The 26,302-nt window shown below is 39.9% G+C and overlaps 1 protein-coding gene across 4 annotated transcripts in view; it reads left to right on the forward strand.

Annotated features, from left to right (window-relative positions):
- Positions 1-281: 281 nt before the first annotated feature.
- The window catches only part of LOC126298905 (solute carrier family 35 member E3-like), a 162,807-nt gene continuing 136,786 nt past the window's right edge, over positions 282-26,302 (forward strand). For 3 of the 4 annotated variants that reach the window (XR_007552693.1, XM_049990445.1, XM_049990447.1), the window contains exons 1-2: positions 295-726; positions 831-941. Coding sequence is in view for 3 of the 4 variants with exons in the window: in XM_049990445.1 (XP_049846402.1) it covers positions 334-726; positions 831-941 (504 nt within the window). In the remaining variant the exon portion in view is untranslated. Of the gene's footprint in view, positions 727-830; positions 942-26,302 lie in introns of all 4 variants that reach the window. The other variant, XM_049990446.1, reaches the window with a different exon arrangement.

Consider the following 26,302-nt stretch of genomic DNA (forward strand, 5'->3'; position numbering starts at 1 on the left):
GTTGCGGTAGTTACTCGGAGATGAATAAGGTTGCAAAGGAAGAGTTGCGTGGAGAGCTGCACGAAGTCTTCGGACTGAAGAAGAATTGAATATTAAAGAAATTGATAACCTAGAAGGTGATTACTGCTTAAAGATGTGAAACTAACAGTAAATTAAATAAACAAAGAGAAGAAAGGTGCGTTGCAATTAAATTTGGGATGTTGTGCATTGCGATAGTAGGAATCGTATATGCAATGGTGGTTTGGTATGTTGGTAGTAAATCTTGACGTTTCATTTGTTATGTTTTGCCGCTCAGCGGATGTGATTGAAGTGTCCGAAGTTTCAAACTTCAAAATGAGGAAAAGAATGAACAAAGAAACAGTTACCTCGTTATTCCTATTTTTTAACATATGTTGTTCTATATGTATTGTACTCTTAAATAAGTGGGTATATGTCCACGTAGGTTTCCCTAATGTCACTTTAACTTTTCTGCATTTCGTTGTTACTTACATTGGCTTGGAAGTATGTAGAAGATGCAGTGTTTTCGTAAAAAAGTCTCTGCAGGTTAAGGACATTATTTCGGTAGCTATAACATTTTGCGGGTTTGTGGTTTTTACGAATCTCAGCTTGCAGCACAACACTGTAGGTACTTTTCAAATCGCTAAATCACTGACGACACCTTTCATCATTATCTTGCAAATGATGTTATATGGGAAAAAGTTTTCTGTGCGCGTGAAGTTGACGCTGGTAAGTATAGGAGGGATAGATAGGTAATTCATAAGAACCCATTTGCACGTATTTGCCCTGTTTTTGTTTTGTTTTTTACTATATCTATTAACCTCGCTTTTCAGATTCCAATAACAGTCGGTGTTTTCCTGAATTTTTATTATGATCTGCAGTTCAGTTTCTTAGGGACGGTGTACGCTTCTGTGGCTGTGGTTGTAACGTCATTTTATCAAGTGGTAAATATGTTCACTCAAATCTGGCATTATCACTTGGAAAACCAGCTATTGGCCCAGTTATGGCTATTGTGCTTGTTTTGCTTTCACACTAAATGGCTGGCATGCTTCAGTGTGCATGATAATACGGCTGTACTTTGCGCCAACCTAATCAAAGCGATTCGAATATTTGTAAAATTTTTGTGCGGCGTGAGAAAGACTCATTGTACCAGAGAAAAGTTTCAGTTCATGTTATGACAATTTCCACCATTGACAGATGACGACAGCAATCTAATACGAAAGGAATTGACTATTTTACATATTTATTAATCCAGAGATCATCTTACTGTAGGAAAGGTATTTGTCGGCAGACCATGAAGAAGTAATAATCCCAGCATTTGCTTAAAATTATTTGAGAAAACTGTGGAAAACCTAAATCAGGATTTTATTTACTGCACATCCTTAAACATTAAAATCCAATCGATGCCGCCTTTTGTGTGCATAACGCACTTGCAGACACAATTAAGTAAATGACATACTCGCTGTAAGATATGTTTTCAGATCATTATTGGCTACAAGATTTAAAATTGCCCATCATACTGAAGATGATATATTCAACATATTCACATAGGATATGTTAGTTTAATCTAAATGAAACTCTTCTAGTGTTTAAGATCATTTTAGGACACATTTCGAACTGTTCTACTCTATAAAATGCTTTTTTTCTCCAAGCCATTTCTGTGTAGTGTTGTGTGCTTGTACCAGCAACATATTAACTGGTTTACCCCATGTATTTGTAACTATCTTGAGTTTTCTTAAGTGTAGCAATTGGATCTGCTGTTTTAGGAGTGTGTGAAGGGCAGATTGTTGTAGTTTGTGACTTTGTTGCTTTTATTTTGTCTGTCTTAGACAAGTTAGTACACACAGGAACATTTTGAAATGGGTTCTAAAGACGTAATTATTTCTGACTCACTGATGCATGTGATTGTCTTCTTGTGGCAAATGAAAACTTGTTTTAGCTCCAGGGTAATTCCCCTGTAACAAAATAGCATGTGCCAAGTGGAAGAGGAAAAATGCATTGTATGTGTTGAGCAATAGTTTGTCAATAACACAAGGCCTCAGCTTGCCTAACAAATGTGTATCAAATGATAATTTAGTGCAGATATAATCAGTATAGCCCTTCATCAATTTTGAGTCGAGATGAATCCAAAAAGCTTAGCTGAAGCAAAGTCATTGCCATCATCTTTTGTACATAAGCTGAAGTTTACAGTATTTTTCGTGATTAATATGCAGTTCATTCATTTGGAAGTACGTACTGGCTGCTCTGAGATCATCTCTACTATCCTGCTTGAATGCTCCTAAATCTCTCCCAGTTGCAACAAAAGTGGTTTTGTTAGCAAGAGTGGAGACTTACACAACATAATACTGTCCAAGTCATTTACATATCTTATGAAGAGTTAAACTCCAAACACAGACCCTGTGGCACACCCTATTTGTTATCCAAGACATTTGATCTCATATTGTTCAACTGCCCAATATGTTTTCTATTACTTAGATTGGATCTGACCAAAGATATTTCTGAGTCTCTAAAACTATAGCAGTAGAGTTTCTCTATCAGAATTCTATGGTTGACAGAGTCAAATGCCTTACTTTGATTCACATCTGTAGCTATAATAGATAATCTCGATTCAGATGTTACAAGTATAAACGAAATTATATAGTCCACTGCCTTTACTGTTGACAAGCTGGACCTGTAGCCATTCAGCAAGTCACTAAGAATGTTATTTCCAGACAGATATTGACTGATTTGGAGCTTTATGCAATAGTCCATTACTTTCAAAAGGATAGGGTGGTAATAATTAGTGCAAGATGTGTCCCTTTTTTTTGTGCACAGGGGTAACGACTTGTCAGTTTTAAGGATGAAGAGAAAAAGCCACTAACGATCATCTGATTTGTAAGAGAACATAATGGATGTTCTATTACATATTCACAATTGTTTTGATCACAGAATTGGAGAGATCATAAATGTCCTCTGATTTTGAGGGAGTTCTTCTGTTGCAGTTGTAATATTGCTACCTTCTACATAAAGACAGTGATTACATCTTCAAAATTTTGTGGGAACGGTTTTCCATGATTTGAGTTATAGGTGATGTCATACAAGAGCATGCTGAAAACAAGACTGCAATTTTTTATGTGAAAAGTCTCAAAGCTTTTTAAATAAAATAAATGTTATTAACATTCTTCATCTTTATTCTTCATGACTGCATATTTATTTCTCAACATAGAGATCCTGACAACGAACACATTTCTCCCAGTGAAAGACTAGTTTGTTGATGCTGTCAGAATGGGATGTGTGACTATTGATGTAGCACCACCATCTCTCCTTGCACTGTTTCATCACTATCAAAGCGAAGTCCTCAAAGGTCTTTTTTTTTTTTTTTTTTTCAAGCAAGGTGGTGCAGTGGTTAGCACACTGGACTCGCATTCGGGAGGACGACGATTCAATCCCGTCTCTGGCCATCCTGATTTAGGTTTTCCGTGATTTCCCTAAATCACTTCAGGCAAATGCCGGGATGGTTCCTTTGAAAGGGCTCGGCCGACTTTCTTCCCCATCCTTCCCTCACCCGAGCTTGCACTCCGTCTCTAATGACCTCGTTGTCGATGGGACGTTAAACACTAACCTCCTCCTCCTCAAAGGTCTTTTTTAAGTTTTCAACAGGTGAAAATCAAATGGGACCAAGTCAGGACTGTGTGAAGGATGATTGACGACAGTGAATCCAAGGTGTCAGGTTCTTACAGGTGTCGCAGTGCTCGTGTGTGGTGTGGCATTTTCATGCTGAAAGAGATGGCGTTCCATGTGCGGATAAACACTTCAAATGCAAAACTCAATTACAGCATGCTGTTTCTCGTGCACTGACGCTGTTACGTTACACACCGCCTTGTTACACACTGTAATTAAAAGTTCACTAGCGGCGAGGGTTGCAGCTTGCATCAGTGAAGTGGGAAAAATTGACGTAGTAATGTGCATGGCATGTAATACCACATCCAATATCAAGAACAAAATAGAAACAAATTTGAAGTCATTATTGTTCAGTATAGGTTGCACATCTTCATAGGGGACAACATGTCATTAGTAAATAGGTAATCTTCTGCAGCTAACATTGCTTGGAATTTTTATTTTATTTCACAGTGACCAATTGTGAGAGAATCTTGCTGTAATCATTGAATTGACAATGTATCAAAAGTAAAGCTATTATATTATCATTGATAAGCAGTATATAGGCATTAGTTTACATACCATAAGAAATTCTTATTAATGTGTATATGTGGCACCAATACAATGGGAACACTTTGCTCTTATAGGAAACGACACTATGCTGGCTTGTTAAACACATAAAAAAAGACAATAGAATATCTATTGCACCAACTTTGTGCCCAGGAGTGGAGGTGGAGAAACAGAAAGTTCAGTTATAGCTCAAGCACATCACGGGAAAACCTCCGTAAGCTAGCAGCCTGCAGCAGAGCCAGCTGTTGCACATATGGTAGACAGGTGGCGTTTGTGTGCACATTCGATACTTGATATTCTTACAGAAATACTTTATAGAATTATTTATGTTCTTACCAAAAATGTAAAAAAAACTTTTATAATTGTACCAAAAATGTTCTTGTAATTTATTGTGATTGCAAATTTTAATGAACGTGATATGCATGGGCATGTACTTACATACCCAGCATGATGGATGTTATAACCCAGACTATTCTCTGGTGAACTGGTTGTTTCACCTGTACTTAAGGATCTTGTTGTAAATGTGGATGTCTGGTCTCTGAGGTTGTACTTTGTTCATGTCATCCATGTTGTGGTGTATGAATCATGATATACAATGTGTATTCTCAATGTGTATTCTGCCTATTCACAATAGAGGTAGCAGTATTGTCCTTAAGTTAGCATCTATATGGATGTCAAATACTCAGTGCATCAAATGATATATTTTGGATCCTAAGGTATAATGATTCTCCAGTGTAGTTTTTGTAAGAAGTCAGTTAATGATTCTTCTGTGTATTTCTGTAAGAGTGTCAAGTATTGATATGTGAACACACGTGCTACCTGTTGACCGTACATTTAATGGATCGCTTTACTGCAGGCTGCTTGCCTGCTAAGTTTTTTCTGTGACATGCTTCGGCCATGACTGCACTTTCTATTTGTCCACCTCCTCTTGTGAGCATACAGTTGGTGCAATGGATATTTTACATGTACTTTTTTGTGTGTTTGACAAGCCCAAGTTGTGTTGTTTTCTGTGACTGGAAAGTGTTCCTATTGTACTGGTGGTGTGTATTCATGTTAGCAAGAATTTCTAAAAGTAAACAAACTAATGCCTATGTACTTCTTGTCTCTGATATACGGGTCTGTGCACAGTGATAAATCCACTTTGTAATGGGTTTATTTTTGATACACAGTAGATCCGATGATGACAGCAAGATAGATCCAATGATGACAAAAAGATTCTGCGGAAGCCAGTCATTGTGAAATAAAATAATATAAAAATAAAAACAATCATGGTTGCAGAAAATTTCCTTTTACTTTTGAGCATGGCCTATTATTTATGGCTGTGTTTAGTTGCAGCAATGTCATTTATATTGCAGGCATTAATGAAGAATGATTTCAAATCATCTGGTGTCATACCTACATCAGAGGAATTATTTTGCTAATACCTTTACTTCTGTCCAAATGAGTATTGAGAGCAGCACATGCTGCTTTACATTTATTGTGGGACTTATTAATATGATCATCATTTGCTTTGAACTTGGTTAATCTGATTTATGCCATATATTTTTTCTTTAACCTTGTGTAGTTTGCTATTTCTGCATCATGGTTCTTTCATTTATTATAGGAAATCATTAACAGAGTTTTAAGCCTATGTAATCATTTGTGAACCAGCTGTGCACATATGTCAGATCATGTTTCCAATCAGATCCCGTAATTTTTCTCACTACATCAAGGCAACAAGTTTTAAATGTATCTGACAGTGCACTGGTGGCTAATGTAAATGCATTCTCAATATGAATACTTTCAAGCAGAATGCCATTCCGGTTTATCATCTTTAGCTGTGTTCTGTAGTTATCAATGTTCTCCCCATTCAAAAGCTTAGCTACCTTATTTGATTTGGAGTCAGATACAGGCTTTCTAGTCTTTAATTTTAACCAAATACATGTATGGCCTGATGAAATTTTATATTGAACAATTCTAGTTCATACTGATTTGTCTAAACATTAGTTATTACAATATCAAGGCATGCAGATTGTCTTGTTATCATTAATACAGTACAGGACATGTGACCTTATAAAAATATTGAGTAGTCAAGCCTTTTCTCTGTTGTCTTGTCCACGTGTGTTTGACACATATATTGAACACATCTCTGCTCCTCCTCCTCCTCCTCTTCTCTGTGTCCACATCTTCCATCCTGTCTGTCTACCTTATGTTCCCACCTCTATCTATCCCCTCCTCTCCACTTTCTCTTCATCTGCTCCTCCCCCTCTCTGTCCATTTCTTGTTCCCCCCTCACTCTGTCCATCCCATCCCTCTATCCATCTCAACCTGTCCACAGCCACGCACATCAGCACGTGTAGCTCCCCACAACACAGTTCACCAAAGCACACTGATACTACTCCCACTAGATGCATGTCATGCAGGGCAGTCTACATATCAGGCACTTGAAAATCATTTATGTGCCCCTGATGTAGAGGCTGCCATGCAAAGCACATTGATAAAGCAGGCTGATACTACTGCTACAACACAATCCACGTGTCATTCAGGGCAGTGTACATGACAGAGCCCAGAAAAACATTTTGTGCCCCAGACATGTAGGTGTCCCTGCAAAGCAGATTGATTTAGTAGGACAACACTGTTGCCACATAATGTGCCTGTCATGTAGGGCAACCTATACATCAGGGGCTGGGAAAAACACGTTTTTACCTGTATCTCAACTCCTATTGGAGCTAGGGGCTATAAACCACACAGTATTGATACTTGTGATGCATGCTGTTTCTGTGCCAAAGTTGGTTGAAAGCGATCCAAGGCTTGGGGAGGATATCCCAGACATATACACGTATGCTCTGCTTTATATGTATAACACATTAACTTGTTTAGGTGTCCTTAGCATTGTGGCTATATTTATGTCACTGAAAATTTAAATCCTATATTTAGGCCATTTCTTAAAGTGTACAATGATTTTCTGCAAGGCCTGTAAAGATATTTCTATATCACTGTGCAGTTTTCAGACACGGTTCTAAATTTTAACATGGACAGCAACATTGCTGCGGTTTCCAGTGTATTTCTATACAATACTACATTAAGGGCATTGCTGTTGTTTCCAGAGTATTTTCTGTGCAGTATTCATTAACACAAGGGTACCACAATGCAAGTATGTGTCACTGTTAACATATATCAAGGCCCCCCCCTCACTATAATTTTGTGTTCGTCTAAGTAACCTGTTACTAAGTGGAAACCTGGTGGTATGTATGACTTAGTTGATCTTCACTTAGACAGTGTTCACCACTAACAGGATAATGAGGTCATCAATTTTATTTTTTAAATACCTCACATTTATATATACAAATAATAATAATGAGTCATCCTCACTAAAGGGTAGTTCTGGATTCTTCTGTAGCAGCACATCAGTTTGCTTATTTGCTTGTACATTCTTCTGTCACTTGCAGATTGTGTACTTACATGTGTGGCTAACTTCTTGATTGCACTGGATCCAGATGGTAATGAAGTGATTCCCATTGCGAACCATTAAAAATCACTGCTCCTATCTTGTACTTTTCTTGTTCTAGAAGACACGTGTACATCAGCTTGTTTCCCTTCACACATGTACTGGGTACTTTTTTCACTTTTACTGCTTGATTGTTTTCACACACTGACTGATCACTTACTTGTAGTGTCTATGCTGTCTGACAGTTGTTATGCAGTGGCTGGACACTTGCTTTTAACAGATCGACATAAGCTGGAGATGTGAACTTGCCATTAATGTGGATAGGTGTTGTGCTGACAGTTTTCGACATCTTTCTTCTTTACTGAGGATAAATGGACTGGGTAATGGTTTCACTTCTCTTTATTATCTGAACAACTGGTCTCAAAGCTGATTTTTATTATTTGTCTGCAATTTACTGAGGAGATAACTACCTTTAGCAGTGGTGAAATCTTCCATATCAACCTATAAGAAATACTTCTGCATATTTTGTTTTCCTCTCATTTGTACTCCACATTTAGTGTAGTCTTATCTTTCGTCTTCTCTTTGTAAAGAGGTGGTTCCTCTGAATGACAGTGTGCTGGATTTGTTATAATACAATTGTGTATCAAGTAGTTGGTTTCTGGTGTGTGATGTCTGTATGAGTTTCTTGAAATTAATCCTGTACACTCGTATTGAAATCTGTTTTGCTTGTGTCACTGTCATTAAAACCTGCAGTAACTGACACTATACCATTCAATGTGAAGTCCCTGGAGAGTTCAACTGCTTCCTTGACAACATTCTCAAACCACGCATTTACAACATTCTCAAACCATGCATTTGGTTTCACTACTGCTGATTTGTGCATCATTTAACAGCAATGCACATCCTTGCCCATGACTATCAGATAATAGCAACACCTTGTTTTTGTTCTTAAGCTTATGACAGGACAGAGCAAATTCCATCCTCCCAAATATGAAGTCCTTGTCTTAACAACTCCACTGTCTCATTCAGTTTGTCACTATTGTGCAGTGTTCTTTGCTGTACGCACAGTTTGCTTCAGATAACTTAAAAATGTTGTTTTTCTCATCACTGTATACATCAAGGCCACCCATTAGTGTCTCCTGAGCCATGCTGCTTTTTATTATGTTTGGCCAAAGGCAAATGATAAATCAGCTCTCAATTTAGGCAAATATCACCTTGTGAATGAACACCCCAAATTTTCTATGTTTGACTAAATCCTGTGGTGCAGTGGTGAAGACACTGGACTCATATTTGAGAGGACGAGGTTTAAACACTCTGTTATTGTCTAATGAAATGCATGGTGTAAATACTGGTCTATAATATGGGTTGCTGGAGATCCTAAGTAGGTTCTAGAAAATCCTGCAAAATTTATAGAAAGCATAATTCTATTCTGATAAAAGGAGGGTGCCATTCTTTTGCATTCAGACATAATGCCAGGATGGTTCCATGCAGTACACAGACATCATTACTGATATTGGGTATTTTGAAGCATACTTTGAAAAAAAAAAAAAGGTTATGAATTGTATATAATACAGATACATTGTCATATTTTTGTGTATTATGACTAACTTGGCATCACATTTTGCCCAAACCTGTTCAGGAAGGAAAACCAACTGGCACTGAAACAAAATCTGCTAAACAATACATTGAATTTTTCCTCACAAAGCATTGAACATTAATGCCTAATTCATTTCATCAAAGGGATTTAACAGAAATAAATTACTGTGCTTTTTCTCAATATGAATCTACCAAGGCCAGTTTTAAAAACTCTCCACTTGGCACAGGATTGATATCAATGAAACTTTATTTTTGTTAAGTTGATTCGTAAAGCAAAATAATTTAACTCTAGTATTAACTTTACCTGCGGAATAGGTTGTTGTGCAGGTTCTGTTCCAATGAGAAACCCGGAATACCAAGCTGTTACAAAACCCTCTTCGCTTGGATGGTTTATTACCAATGGAAATTAAGCCAGAGTTGGTCAGATAGCAAAATAAAAACAATATGGGTTATTATAATGGAGGAGGAGACTGGCAGAAACAGAGGTGAAGAGAAGCAGATAGCATTATGAATATGTGATACACTGATAATGGTGTGCAATGTTGCAAAACTTTTTAACAAGTATTTAATAACTGTTACTAAAAATATGAGATTGCCCATTTCAGTAAGTGCAGCCATGGAATACCTCAGAATAATATTTACAAATAACTACAGTAATATGAATATGTGAATATGACCATCACTACACGATCAGAAGTAATGTCCACCATAAAATCTTCAGAATCAAAAAATTCTTGTGGTTATGATAAATTATCAACTAAGTGAATTAATGAGTGTGCTTCTGAGCTAAGTAACACATTAAGTTATCTGTGTAAACACTCATTTATCAGTGTAACATTCTGTGAATAGTTTTAATATACAGAAGTTAAATATTTATTTTACAAAGGAGATAAAGAAACACTGTTTAATTTCTATACAGTTTCACTTTTGGCAGCATTCTCAAAAGTGTTAGAAAGGGTGACTTACAATCAGATTCTTAATCATCTGACAATAAGTAATTATTCGTAGTTCGAATTTCTAACAGGTTCTGATGTTGAGAAGGCTATCTACATATAGCAAGAATGTATTTAATTCATTAGATAATTAATTACAGACTGCTGGTATATTTTTGTGTTGTGTGAAAGGCATTTGACTGTGTAAATCCCAATATTCTTTTAAGTAAATGAGAATATTATGGTGTAACAGGGAATTCTGCAAAATGGTACAAATCCTATGTCTCTGACAGGAAACAAAGGGTGTCATTAAGAAACAAACATGTATTAAGCTATCAGGCATCAGCCAAATTTGAACTAATTACAGGTGGTATTCCCACAAGGTTCCATGTTAAGGCCCTTAGTTTTTCTTGTGTATGTCAATGACCATTCAACTATAACATTACCAGATGCCATGTTTGTTATGTTTGCAGATAAATATTACTTCAAGTATAGTATTAGAAATATTGGTTAATGAAGTTTTTACAGACATTAAGAAATAGTTCCTAGCCAAGTCTGTGTCATGAAAATTCCCTCACTAAATGCAGTTTAGACCTTCCAAGTGGTTTCCTGCCAGTATCTGCCTAAAATATGATAACAAGAAGTTGAATAAGTGGGCAGTGTTAAATTCTTCGGATTATAGCCTGATAATAAATCCAAATGGGAGCATTCCACAGAACTACTGAAACACCTAAACAGATCTGTGTTTTCAGTGCAAATATTGTCAGTCATAGTGTTATAAAAATAAAAAAAGATAGTGTACTTTGCTTAATTTTATTCCATAATTTTGCACCAGGTTATTTTTTGGGATAACTTCCTCCTCCTCCTCCTCAAAAAAGCTAAGCTTTGTCTGTGTAGCTACAACTTCCTCTCTTCAGTAGTCCTCTTCATCTCCACAAGTGAATAACGTCACATCTCACTGATCATATTTTATAATAGGATGTTCTCAGTCATCTTCCCTATGATCTTGCCCTTAAAAATGTTTCGTAGAAGAATATCGTGTAATAAGTGTTCAATAATTTTTGCTTTGCATTGGCCTGTAACTCTCAGTAATTCTTTCTTCTCTTCTATTTCCTGTAAAACCATGGCATTCATTTTTCTAGTCTTTGCCCTAGTTCTTGTAACTCTCCTCCAGAACCATATTTCTGCAGCTGCAAGGTGAGCTTTCTTCTGCTTTGCTAACATCCAGGTTTTGCATCATATCTCAAGACACTCCTGACAAAGGTCTTTATAACTTTTTTTTTTAGTGTTAAAGCTGATGGGCTTGTTCAGTAGAAGGTTCTTCTTATTTCGGAAGGAACTCTTGGTCAGTGTCATCCTTTTCTTGATTTCTTTGAGACATCATTGTTTCCCTCCACAATGCTGCCGAGACAGTTAAATTTGGTTAAATTTTATTGTCCAACTGCCATTGCAAATGAATGTGTGCCTTAGCGGCATGAAGTGGATTCCACCAATGCTGCAAGAAACCAAACCAGCTATACAGGGCCTGGGCAGCTGGACTTCACGGCCTTAGCCGTAAGTGTCAACCCGTTACTGATATCTGTAATGACTCTTATGTGGACTCTATAGTGTGTGACACAATTAACTGTTTAGCTCCGGACAAGTAAGTGTACCAGAAGGCTTTACTCTGTGAAGACACCCTGTTGGCAGAAGTTTTGCAAGTAGCACAGTCTTTTGAAGTTTCTCAGGCAATGGCTGACGAAATACAAGTGCTTGGTGATGTGGCAGTAATGTCACACTTCATTGCCTGACATGACAGCACACCACTTACAACACCTGGAGCTGTTCTCGTCCCACTACAGTTATGAAATCCATTTTCAGCCTACGTCCAAACATGCCATTGTGGCTGCCTTGTCCCACCTTTCTGTGGGTCCTGATCCCGAATTCGATTGTGAAGACTTGCTTTGCTTCCTTCTTGATTCTGAAATGTAGGCCATGGTCGAGGGTTTCCCAGTTGTGTGCTTGTGCGTAGCAGCTCCCATTGCTGCCGACCCGGTTCTCCGCCAGGTCATTTGATTTGCTCAACAGGGCTTACCAGATAAACCACCAGCTCAGGCTTTGGGCTCCCTATGCAACTATTTTTCCTTACGGTATCATTCCTCTGTTTTTGACTGTGTTTTGCTGTTGTCCAAAGAAGACCTCTCTGTCAGAGTATTCAGTCCCAACCCGTTATGGTGTAAGGTTGTGTGCCTTCTCCATCTGGGCCATTGTGGATTTTCATGCACCAAACTGTTAGATAGGAGACATGTTCTTTGGCCAGGGATTGATGGTGAAATTGTCCATTTTGTCACAGCTTGTGAACAGTGTGCCCGACAACAGGCAGCTCACAGAGCGTCTCTGTAATCCCCATACATGCCAGCCGTGGGAATGCATTCATGTAGACCTTGAGTGTCCCTTCTTGAATTCCTATTGGCTCTTGTTTGTGGATGTATTTTCCAGGATTCCTTACATTTAGTGTGCGACAATGTCGGATGAGGTCACAATTTTTACGCTTTTGAGATTTTTTTTAATAAGGGTTGTCTTGTACCTTAGTCTCTCGGAGCAACTAGTGCAGACATTCAAGTCCAAATGATTATTTGCCAGACAACACCCTTCTCCATTTTATGAACACCTATTACTTTATGTCTATGGGGGAGCTAAGCCTGGCTAAGTTGCTTCACAGCGGCAGCCACGCGTGCTTCTCCACTTTCTGCGGCCCATGCTGCATCTGCTGTGGTCGCTTTTCCCAACTGCTTCAGACTGAGATCATTGGTGTAGGCATGACAGTTTGGTCTCCAGACCAAGTGGATGCCGGCCACTGTTGGGATGCCGTCTTTGTCACGTCTGTATGGCCGGGCTGGTGGTGCACCATTTTGGTCAGTTGCACCCCTGCTGGTCACCGGATGCTACCAGTTAACGGCTGTTTCCCCCATCGTCACAGCAGACCTTGCTAGCCTCCATCTTGAGCCCATCATTGCCTGCTGTGGGAATGCCATCTTCCCATTTGCTGCCGCCTCCACGTGTGACACCCAGGGTGCTAGTACGTGTCCAGCCTTGGGTCCGTTGCCGCAGCCTGCTGTTTTGGTTGGTCCACATCCAGCAGCCCCTGTGCCATTATCACCTCAGCCATCATGGGTGGTAGGTCCAGCCCCATCTTTTCTGTCCTGGGATCTGCCCGCTGATGACGGTGCAGAGATGACGATGGCACCCTCCTCCCGGTGCTGTCATCGGGTGCCATGTGGGCCCACTGCCCTCGGGCATGACCCTGTGGTGTGGCCCTATGCTCTAGTGCCCACCTGACACATCCTCCTGCCCCTCCCCCCCCCCCCCCCCCCCTTCCCAGTACTGTCTGCTGCCACTCCTGATCTGATGGATTTGTCTTGTCTGGGTGCCAGCATCTCCTCATTCAGCTGTGTGCCCTCTTTGCATGAGGGATAGGTGTGCTATATCCTGCTACTAGTGCATGTAAGTGTAAGTGCGCCAAGTGTACTGTCACTGCACTCGTGTACTTAACTCAATCACCAACTGTACCAGCACAGGCCAGCCACTAGAGGCTGCCTGTAGGAAGCGTGCACATGGCACGGTCTCTGCCATGCCATCTGCTGGTGGGTTGCACCTATATACACATGGTGCAGTGCTGACTCACTTTCACCTTGTTTTTTAGTTTGTACCACTCATACCAGTTGTTCTGTATATCACTTATGTTGCATCTTTTGTATGATTCTTTTGTCGTGTTACATATGTAGTCACAAGATGCTTATTTATGTTATCGTTCAGAGGTTTATGTGTAAACTTGGATTGGTTTCATGTATTACTTGTTCACTACACTTTCCATCTGTCTCTTACATCTTCTTTGTCAAATACCAGTTCCCACTTTTTATCTCTCACTATTCCATTTTGTCGTCTTCAGCTGTGTTCCGCAGCTATCAATATTTTTCTTAATCAGAATCCTAATGTACTCAATTTTATTGGTGCCAGATGGAGGCTTTTTAGTTTTTTAATTTTGACCAAATACCTGTATGGTCTGATAAAAAATGTGCATTGAAACAGACTAGTTCACACACTGATTTGTCTCGGCATTAGTATTTACATTATCAAGGTGTGCAGATTTTCTTGTTGAGTTATTGTTAATATAATACAGATAACATATCAAGCCAAGCTGCAGATTTCCAAATCCAAAAAAGTGTGATAAGAATTATTTGTGGAGAACACAAGAACATCCTGCATAGGCCTATTTAAGAAACTATGTATTCTAAACACTTATTCCCAATATATTTATTCCTTAATGAAATTTCTTATTATATATAAAATCTCTCTGTCTCTCTCTCTCTTTTCCAAAACCAACAGCTCAGTTTGAATTAATTCTAGAAGTAAGAATAATTTTCACAAAGATGTGATGTCACTTGCTTTGATCCAGAATGCTGTCTGTTATTCAGGAACACACACATTTTCAATAACTTTCCACCAGCCATAAAAAGTTTTTACTTCTAATAAAGATCAGATTAAGAGGATCCTAAAGGAATTATTGGTGGCAAATGCCTCCTACTCCATTGATGAATAAGCAGAACTTGCTTTATGTTACTAATAATATAAATAATGTTAGTATTAGGTACAACTCATATCTGTACAAATTCACTGAAGTTATGCGATCATTATAAATAAGCGTTGTAAACAGATTTTTCTATTTGATCAAAAAATGGAAAATCCACTATGGAATGATGACAATACAGTGGAATCTCGCTTAATGAGCACCTCCCATAAAGTACAATTCCCATAACAAGCAAAACAAATTGTAAAAAAATGACTCGCTTAATGAGCGGTGTTTCCCATAACGCATGACGACAATGTAGTCTTATGTCGCCAGCTGTTGCGCACAGCAGGGGAATGTTCAACAATATTTCATTTTGAGCAGTGGCATATGAACAGTGTTTTTAGTATGTATTGTAGTCTGGGTTTAGCGTTCTTTCTACTATCTAGTGCAACTTGTGATCACATATTTTTCTGAACTTTTGGTCACACACTGTTTTTTTGTGTGCAAATTTTAATAATCTTTGTAGAAATGACACCAAAGATAAAGCCACAAGAAGGCGACCATAAGAGAATGAAAATGACCTTAGAAATGAAATGTAAAATCAATGAAAAATGCATATGTGGTGTGAGCATTTCTGATTTAGCACACACATACAGTCAGTATACATCAACTATTTGCACTATCCTCAAGGACAAGGAAAAAATTAAGAAAATTGATGCTTCAAAGGAAGTGACAAGAGTATCTAAACAATGGTTTTGTATTCTGGACGATGTCAAAAGGTTGTTCCTTACATGGATAAATGAAAAGCAATTGCAAGGCGAAAACATCACTTGTAAGAAGGCGAGAATGATTTTTACTGAACTCATTAAGAAAATGCCAGGATCGTCAGTGGCTGAACGAGTGTTTAAGGGAAGCCATGGGTGGTTTGAGAAGCTCAAGAGAAGAACCGGCATCCACAGCATAGTGAGGCATGATGATGTAGCCAGCTCTGACACAAAGGCAACAGAGAACTTCATCAGCAACTTCAAGAAGCTTGTAGATTCTGACAGTTATCTTCCACAACAGGTTTGTAATTGTGATGAAATGGGTCTATTCTGGAAAAGGTGCTGAAGTGTACCTTTATAACAGAAGAGGAGAATGCATTGCCCAATCATGGGCCAATGAAAGACCGTCTCACACAGCTATTCTGTGCCAATGCAAGTGGTGATTTGAAAGTCAAACCACTGCTTGTTTACCATTCAGAAGCTCCACCAGCCTCAAGAAGTATAAAGTCCAGAAGAGCAGGTACAAAGTGATGTAAAAGTCCCACAACAAGGCTTGGATGGCATGTAATCTTTTTTGTAATTGCATCAATGAAGTGTTTGATCCTTTGGTGAAAAAATATTTGCTCGAGATGAATCTGCCACTCTATGTCTTGCTTATTATGGACAGTGCTCCTACCCATTCTCCAGGCTTACAAGACCACCTCCTTGAAGAATTTCAATTCATCAAGATCCAATTTCTGCTTCCCAACACCACTCCATTAGCCCAGCCTATGGACTAGCAGATTATTTCTAACTTTAATAAACTCTACACTAAAACATCCTTTGAGCATCAAGATGATCGAAAAGGCATGAGAAGGGGTTACCAAAAGACTTATTTCTGCTTGAAAGAAGCTTTGGCCAAAGATCATTGTTGAATGTGACTCTGGGGCATTTAGGTCAGTACCTGTCAGCAGGAAGTTGTAGAGAGGGTTCTTCAGAGGAAGAGGAGAAGGTGGAGGAGGTGGTAACTGGAAAGCAGCAATCTTCTGGTACAAAGAGAGAAACACTGAAAGCATGGGAATCAGTTGCATTGTACATTGAAAATCATAATCCCAGTAAAGAAGTGACTACACATGCTACAAATTTATTTGACAAGAGTGGTGTGTCACATTGTCACCAAGTTGCCGAAGCATCAGTAGAAACAAATGACCATAAATAGCTTCCTAGTAAAAAAGAATTAGTTATGTATTGTGAATAGTAAAGTACATAATACTTCATGTATCCATTTCTTTGAATAAATGAAATGAATAAGATGAAACTTTTTGTATTTTTTTTTTTCATGGAATGCCTTATTGTATTTTACATTAGTTTGTAAGAAATAAATTGTTGAGTAAGATTCTGTGATGAATTATGCTCGCCATGTGATGTTCCACTGTATTATGAAAAATGTAGATTGCTACCCACCGTATAGAGGGAAAGTTGTGTCCCAGACAGGCATGACAAAAAGACTGCTATACACATAAGCCTTCAGCCAAAAGGCCTTCTTCCTCTCTCCAGGAGACATGTGAGTGTGAATTGTGCTTGCACGAATGCATGTGTGTTTTCTACTTTAGAAGAAGGCCATTCGGCCGAACACTTAAATGTATAGCAGTCTTTTTTGTTGTGCCTGCAACCCACCATATCGTCTATATGGTTAGTAGCGGTCTATCCTTTTGTATTTGATGACATACAGCTACACAAGCCTAAAGATTATCAGAATCACCTCACATACTCCACAAGAGGACTGTTTCATGTGGTATCTGTGGAAGGTACATTAGTATGTTCATTGTTTTTGTAAATATTTTTTTTATATTTGTTTTACAACATTTTCTGTGTTCTGGAGGATCTCCTCAATGTGGATCTATTGGAACAAAAAGTGCATCTAATACGAGAGTTTAAAACAAAACTACTTCTATACTTTTAACAGTTACAAAATGTACAGCTGAACACAGCATAGTCATACTTTTCTTTATTGTGAAGAATGTACTAGTAACAATAACTACAGTTCAACAAACTGAAGTTTACACTTTGGTATTGGATGGTTGGTAATTAAAGATGTATATAACCATATGAATATCAGGGGAAGTATGACACACTTTAGCTGAAGAATGAACTATGAGAAAGCTTAGTGCATGAAGGGTGCCACACTCGTTGATTGCTAGCCTAGATCAAACGCAAAAATGAATTTCTGGTGACATTTCAACAGTTTTAAAGAAAGCTGTGCTGATTTTATGTGCCAATTTTTTACCATTGATTCAGTGAACTGGTAATTGGACCATGATGCCACACCAAAACTGAAACAGCTCTTCCAATGGGGTGGAAGCGGATTGTCTTTCATCAAAGAAAATTAAGTAGATTTTGTCTTGGGGAAATATGACTGGTACTTTGTGGGATGCTGATGGCAGTAATGGTCGTTTTTATTTAATGTAAAATAACATGTGACAAATACTAAGCAAGCCTACCATACCAACTCTATGAAAAAAAGTGAGAAGACACCTGAACTGCTAATGAAAAAAGTCTTTCATTTTTACAATGAAAGATTAGTTTGGCAAAATGAGAACTTGTAGGATTTTACATTCAAATTGTTGGAACAATTATCCTACTCACCAGATTTGGCATTCTTTGAGATCAACCTATTCCCATATTTTAATAAACTAGTTGTTGGAAAATGTCAGCCCAGTGAAGAGAGAATGACAGCTGTAGTGTAGATACATTGGAATCACATTTAAGGACTGACTCTACCCGTTGAAAACTATTAGACAAAGTACATTAATCTAAAATTGGGACTTTTAGCAAAGTAAGTGTATATTTTGGCTAAAAACCAAATTCTTTCACTGCCTTGCTGAGAACTTATCACCTTACTTTCATTAGAATAAAACTGTGTGAATTAGCACAGTGGTTAGCACACAGGACTCACATTCAGGAGGACAATGGTTCAAACTCACATCCCGCCATCCTGATTTAGGTTTTCCGTGATTTCCCTAAATCTCTGAAGGTTGATGCTGGGATGGTTCCTTTGAAAAGGCATGGCCAATTTTCTCCTCCATCCTTTCCTGATCTGAACATGTGCTCCATCTTTAACAATCTTGTTGTTGACAAGAAGTTGAACACTAATTTCCTCCTCCTTCTCATTAGAATAACAACAACAGAATATATGCAAAAAAGTACACCATTGTTTCAGCAAAAAAATAAATTTTCATGCCACACCAATAGACAATTCCAAGTACAAGGTCTAAACACAATACTGCAAATTTGTCAGTACATCAATATAAAGTACAAATTTTGCACTTGAAACAGAAAACTGGATAATTGTCCCGTGCTTCAGGGTCTTTGAAAAAGAAAGATAATGTGAAGAATACTGAAAACTATAGGCTAGTTCCACTGCTGTCTGGATTCTCAAAAATAATTGAATTAATGAGCGACATGAATAAATACAACCTTTTTATTAAGCTGAGTTTGCTTACCAAAGTGGGAAGAGAAAAACATCTGCCATTACAAAATTCCCAAAAATTGTACTTGAAGCTATCACAGGGGTGACTTTGTTTCAGTCATATTCTTAGACTTGTCCAGGACTTTTGACTCTGTTGGCCACAAAATACTTCTAAAATAGCTTCAAGCACATTGTGTAACAGGAATGTCAAATGAGTGGTTCCAGTCTTACATGGAAAACAGACGCAAAATGTAGAGATAGTTCACACATTTGCTGAAGACAAATTTTTAGTAAACCAACTGTCAGACAAGAAACACATAATTTTAGTTTATCTGTAGAGTAGTGTATTCAGTCTAGTTCTGTTTTTAATAGGCTGAGCACTGCAAGGCCACCGGTGGACACAGCAATGTTTCACACTTAACACTAAGTGCTCACTGGTTGTCACACGCTCCACTATGTTTAGTGCAGTATACAGTCCAATGCTGTGCATTTGTTTGCAGTTCTTTATTCAGTTGGTGCCAGTATAATGAAATCAGATACAATAGCTTGTTTAATGTTTGAACTTCGATTTTTGCAACTTTACACACCATCGAAAGATACATTATGCTAGACAGAGTGGAGGGTGTGGCTGCTGGCAGGCACACTGCATCAGGCATGAACCTCTGCTGTGTCCTCCAGTGGCCATAGGTTGCCAGTTTGTTAGTATATAGCAATCATTTTCTGGACAGCATTTGGCATGCCGAAAAAGTTCTCTTCACTGATAACAGCAGCATCGTAGTCACTGGTAAAACGCCATTACTCCTATTTGAAGAAGTATGCAATTCAGCATAATGAGGGAAAACAACTCTGTCTCATTAAGTGTAGATGATAAATTGCACAAAAAAGTTTTTAAGGGCGAATATTGATTGTCAATTAATGTGGAAACAAAATACTGACAAAGAGGATGTCATCAGCATGTTATACTATTAGGGTTTTATTATCAGTTTGTAATGGACAGTGTCTTGTGTTACATATTATTCCTATGTAAACTCAGTTCTTACCTATGGGATTTGCCCCCTGTGGGTCACGGGTTAGAATTGGCCCATGGTATTCCTGCCTGTCGTAGGAGGCGACTAAAAGGAGTCACACGTTTCGGCCTTTATGTGTTGGTCTCCTCTTGGGTTTGATCTCCATCTTTTCCAAATTTCTGTTGCTAGTGTGTGCCATTTGGGGAAGGACACCTTACGCGGTGTTTTTTGTTTGTCCATCATGCACCAAGATCTTCCATGCTACTTATTGTCATGTGGCGGACTTTGCACCCAACGTCTTCTGGGTTGCCTCCTCCTCGTCTCCTGCGCTCTACCATCCTTCGTGCCCACAATGATTCTGGACCATTTCGATGCCCCAATTTCAGCACGGTAGCCAGTCCGTTGTGATGGGGTCATCATGTACCCTCTTGGTGGTAGCTCCCTGACAACCAGGGGTTGCACTGTTGATGCCTGAGCTGAGACCTCCCTGCATATGCCAAGGAGTAGGTGCCCATCCTTCTGGGGCACCAGGACTCCCGGCAATGGCCATCCCGCGAGGTGGCCCTTGCTGAGGCTGAGTGGCACCCGCGGGGAGAGCCCCTTCTGTGAATGGGTGGCATCAGGGCGGATGACCTGCAATGAAATGCGTTAAATTCAATCAAGCTGGTCATTGCTCGGCCCCAGCAGTCTCCAAGCATGTCAGAAATGATTTTGATGCCATCACATATGATTCCCGATCGTTCCCCACCCTGGCTACACCTTGAGAGGACCGTAGGGTGACCAGGTCTCGAGAGCTGTATTTGCCTCAGTACCTAGTTTGCAGCAGGACTGATTATGAAGAAACCTTTCAGGCAGCAAAGCCCTAGTTTTCATAGACTACCTTGAAGATAGGTTTAAGGAAGTCACGGCGTTGTCTAAAATGAGTAGCAGCGCACTTTTGATCCAGGCAGCCTCCCCAGCCCAGTCGCGGGCGTTGCTTGCCTTTGACGAGCTGGGTGATATCCCCATCCCGTTTACTCCCCATAAAAGCCTTAACGTAGTCCAGGGTATTATTTTCCATCGTGATCTCCTCTAGCAATCGGATAAGGACCTACGTGCCAACTTAGAGCGACAGGTTGTCCACTTCATTCGATGCGTGCATAGGGGACCTACTAGACAACAGGGTCACTACCGGTGCCTTCATCTTGGCTTTTGAGGGTGACTCATTACCTGAAGAGGTCAAGGTGATGGTTTACCATTGCGACATGAAACCTTACATCCCTCCTCCTATGCTGTGATTCAAGTGCTGGAGATTTGGCTACATGTCTTCTTGCTGTAATTCCAGCGCTACCTGCAGGGATTGTGATTATCCTCTGCACCCGGGAGCTTCGTGTGTGCCTCCTCCCACTTGTGTCAACTGTGGGAAGCACCACTCCCTCTGCTCACCTGACTGCCCTGTTCTCCATGAGGAGCAGTGAATAATGGAAATCAAAAACCTAGACAGGCTCACCTATCAAGATGCAAAGAGGAAATATGAACGGCTTCATCCTGTTCCAAAGACAGCATCCTATGCTGTGACTCCGACTTCATTTCCCCTGTTTGGCGATGGCTGTCCCTACAGTTGTTAAACCTCCAGTGGGCACTGACTCTTCCCCTGTGTCCACGACAGGCGACACTGCTTCTTCTGGTGCTCCCAATGTACCTCCCTTTGGAGACCAACCCTCCAAATTGACGTGGATCTCGGACCCCGCCGCCCCGTCTGAGGTATGCCAGCCTCCTTCAGCTTCTCTCGCATGGAAAGGGTCCCTTGGAAGTCTACCTTCTAAGGCATCCTGTAGCACGACAGCTGACGTCTGTCAGTGCCTCAAGGAGCCATGAGTGCCAGAGCAATGAGTTTCCCACTCTTCGTCTGTCCTTGACACTCCTGTGATTCCCTCCCAGGTTGCTCCTAAGGAACAGTGGGTGGAGGGGCAGACAAAGAAGAAGAAAACTGTGGATAGGGAGGAAGAGATTCAGGTTGCCTCTGTGTCACCTGTTACTACCAGCTCTGCGTCTGAGGACGATTTGCAGATTTTGGAATCTCCCTGCCTCTTTGATGATGGGTATGAATCTTCACATTGGTAAAAACCAATGCCCGGTTGACTGGGCTCCCTCATATTTGGCAGCTTCAACAAACATGCTGGTTGCCATCTTAATGCTCTTCATTGCTTGAGTCACACCAGCTGAGGTGCCTTCGGCACCACCTTCCGTGTTGCGGTTGCTTGACCCCATACTTCACTGCAGGAGCTTTCCGCACAAGCCCTGTAAAAAACACTTGTGGAGGCTGGTGTCCCTCCATTGCAAATCCGACGCCAACGACTACTGGCTGCTTATGCTGCACATGTTTGTATCTTGCCCAGGCATCCAAATTAGCGTCTCCTGTTCCCCAACTCGGTCGTCCATCTTCCAGAATGGCGGCCCCGGTCAAGGTGTATGATTGCGGTTCACGTCCAGGCTCTTCTCTCTGGGCTTGAGTTTTTCCCTCTCCCACCTCTTTTCTGGGCCCATATACGTATACCTCCGTGATGTGTGCCCCACCTATGCCTTTGGCTGGATTTGTCACAGGGCCCAAAGGACTCAGTACCTCCTGATGACCTCCGCCATCACTTTCTTTCCATCTTTGCCACGGTTTACGACCCTGACATGGTCTATACTGATGGTTCAATGGTTACTGGACAAATTGGGTATGCTATTGCTCTTTGAGATCATTCTGAACAATGCTCATTGCCGGCTTGTTGCAGTGTTTTCACTGCTGAGCTGGTAGCCATCTCTCACGCCCTAGAGTTTATCCACTCCTGTTCAGGTGAGACCTTTGTTATCTGTAGTGACTCCCTGAGGGGTTTACAAGATATCGACCATTGTTTTCCTCGCTCTCATTGCCCGTTGCGGCCGCTCCGTGGTTTTTCTGTGGACTCCGGGTCATGTTGGCATCTCGGGTAATGAACGTGTTGGCACACTGGCCAAACAGTCGCACTGGCCTTGGAGATTGGCCTTTTGGAGTGCGATCTCCAGTCCATTTTGCATCAGAAGGTCCTTGGTACCTGGAGCGATGAATGGCGCACCCTGCCTTCGCCCAACAAACTTAGAGTCATCAAAGAGACCACCGGTGTGTGGCACTCCTCCTTGCAGGCCTCTCACAAGGACCCCATTGTACTCTGCTGTTTACGCATTGGCCATACCTGACTGATACACGGTCCTTTATTGTGCCGCGAGACTCTGCCTGTATGTCGCTGTGGATCAGCATTGACAGTGGTCCACATTTTGTTGGACTGTCCGCTTTTAACTGCACTCAGGCAGACGTTTGCTCTGCCTGACATGCTCCCTGCCCTTTTATCAGATGATGCTGCAATGGCAGGCTTAGTTTTGAGTTTTATTCAAGCAGGGGGCTTTTATTGTTCATTCTGAGTGTTCGTGTCTTTGTTTGTGTTGAGTCTGGCCTTTGGCCTGCAGTTTTAAATTGGGGTTTTTAGTGTCTCTCTTAGTGGTTGGGTTTTCCTTTTTTGTTTCCATGGTTGGCCAACCACTGTCACACTCTGTGTGATTTTAATTCCTCTTTTATGGTCTTTGTCTATGTCTTTCTTGTTCTGTGTCATCCCTTGTCATCTCCGTTGTTTCTTTTTCTTTTGTGTGGCTGTTTCATGATCGTGGATAAAGGGACCAATGGCCTTTGTAGTCTGGTTCCTTCAATCCCCACAAAACAACCAACTAACCTGTGGGATTGTATTCTGGGGAGTGAAGGTACAAAATGTGAATACAGTTTTTAAATTGCAGAAGAGGGCATGAGAATAATAATTAGAAGTAGTAGTTGGTCTTATTGTAAAGAACTATTAGAAAGTTTGGTATCCATACCACACCAAATAAGTCTGTTGTGTGCATGAGAAAAAAACATTATTAAGTATTTAGTGATAGTTCTACACACAATCATGGAAGAAGAGCTAGTTTAAACCTACATTTACCAAGGAAAATCAAATAAAAGACTCAAAACAGCATTTTCTATCAGGCAATAAAATTGTACAGTAAATAGTGTTAGGAGATGAAAAAGATTACTAAAATTTACATGTTTAGAGGGACAACAAAAAAATTCTATGTAAGCAAAGCATACTACACAATTAAAGATTATTTAGAGAACTCAGAGTAGTGATTAATAATGAAAGGCGATATTACAACACCCTGTCACTTTACATTGCTTCATCACTATGTAATTCTGTTCCAAGAACATGATGTGTCAAGGCCTTAAGTGTACAACTGAAGTGTCTTGACATTTTCCTGAGTTCACCATCTCTGCCCTTAGTATGTGCAATGATGAAGAGCACAACGATGTTTTATAACTTATTTGAAGCAAAAAGTTATCAAAGAACATTGTGCAATAAGGACTAACTGACTAACACAGTGCAGTTGTTAAGACAGCTATTTATCTGTCCTACCATCCCGATGATTTTCGCAAATCCTTCAGTCAAAAGCTGGGCTGGTTCCTTCATCAGGGCCATGGTTGACCACTTGTCCTGTCATCTTAAAGCATACTTATGCACTCAGTGTGTATGTAAATCTTTTGATCTATTTATTTTAATGATATTGTGATAAAAAAGTCCAATATTACTCTTAGATGACCCTTGGATAAATAAATGAAATGAAATAAGAAAAAACCTGAGAGAGTTGTGATGTATCCCTCACCTGGTAGTCAGTAACTCATAGAATAGATTGTTTCATGTCAGGTACTGCATATTACTTGCTGCTGAACTATTAAATATAATACAGGGATTGAACAAATATATGGAAAAACAATGAGAAATGAATGCTTGATTATAAGTGCCAATGCTGGCCATGTCTGGTATATTTGACCACAGACAGTATCTGTGCAATGTCCTCAATACATTGTAAGTCAGAACAGTGTTCTGTGTAGTTGTGAGTGCAGTATGTTCCAGGTAAGTGAATTTGAATGTGGACACATTATTGGTGCTCTTATGGTGAGTGCTTCTGTAACAAAGCTGGATGAAGTGTTTGGTGTTTGAAGAGGCACTGTATCGAGGAGAAAGTGGAAAAACATCATCCACTGAGTCACAATGTGGATGACTGTGTGATGAGTGATCATGATGGTTGGTCATTGAAGAGGTTTGTGATGAAAAATAATGGTACAACAGCTGCAGAACTGAGTGTCACACTCAGAAAGCCTGTCAGCACCAACACAACATGTGAAGGGAGATCCAGGACCAATGAATTGCAGGGCGAGATGGAATTCCAAAACTCCTCATGAGTGATGCAAATTCCTGTAACAGCAAAACATGGTAATGAAGACATAAAACCTGGACTACACAGCAATGGAAGAAAGTCACTTGGTCGGATGAGTCGTGTTGCACAGTTTACATCCCAGGGGTGAAACATTGTGGGTTTGGTGATGGTTTGGGCAAGCATATCATGGTATTTGGTGGGACCCATAGGATTACTCTGCAAGGTTGCATTTCTGCCAAGGATTATGTGACTATTTTGGCTGTTCAGGTCTATCCCATGGTAAAATAGTTGTTCCCCAATGGCGGTGCTGTATTCCAAGATGACAGAGCCCCATGTTTGCACAGCTTGCATTGTCCAGAACTGGTTTTGTGAGCACAAGAATGAATTCTTGCACGTCCTCTGACTACAACAACCACCAGAGCCCAGTATTTTTGAGCCTTTGTGTTCTAGTTTGTAGAGAAAGATGCATGATTACTATCCATGTCCATCATCATTATGTGAACTTGCCACTATTTTATATCAAGAATAGTGTTTCAGATTCCCTGAAAACCACCCAGGGCCTAGATTTTATCCATCCTGAGATGACTGGATGCTGTTTTCATTGCCAATGGATATCCTACACCCCAATAGGCATGGTGATGTATAGTGGCTTTGGTGTTTCTGCCCTCTGTATATGGTGGTAAACAAGTTGTACATAATCTACTACACTCAACACTGTACACTTAGGCCATCAGGATATGACATATACACAGGAAAGTCAGCAATGGGCATTTGTTTAACTGGTTTGCTTTAAAATGGAAATAAATGCTTCTGAAACATATAAAAACTTAAGCATCATTGTACGAAGTCAATATTGCAGGTTGCTTAAATGAAGATATATTATTTGGTTGATAGCTGATTTCCTCTCATATTCAAGAGACCCTTCTGTGCTGATAGGTAGCTCCATACAATCAACTAATGTTATTCAGAAGAAAATAGGAGCTGTATTAGATTTCACAGCACACCCAAATCCAATTTGTTGAAAGAGGGTAGTGTTAGTGTTGTGAGGTTCTGAAGAATGGCAACAGTTTATGATATTCTGGTAGAATCGCTGTTCTTCACATTGATAATATTCAAGAGATTGTATGGAGGA

This window comes from Schistocerca gregaria, chromosome X (genome assembly GCF_023897955.1).
Source record: "Schistocerca gregaria isolate iqSchGreg1 chromosome X, iqSchGreg1.2, whole genome shotgun sequence".
Taxonomy (NCBI): domain Eukaryota; kingdom Metazoa; phylum Arthropoda; class Insecta; order Orthoptera; family Acrididae; genus Schistocerca; species Schistocerca gregaria.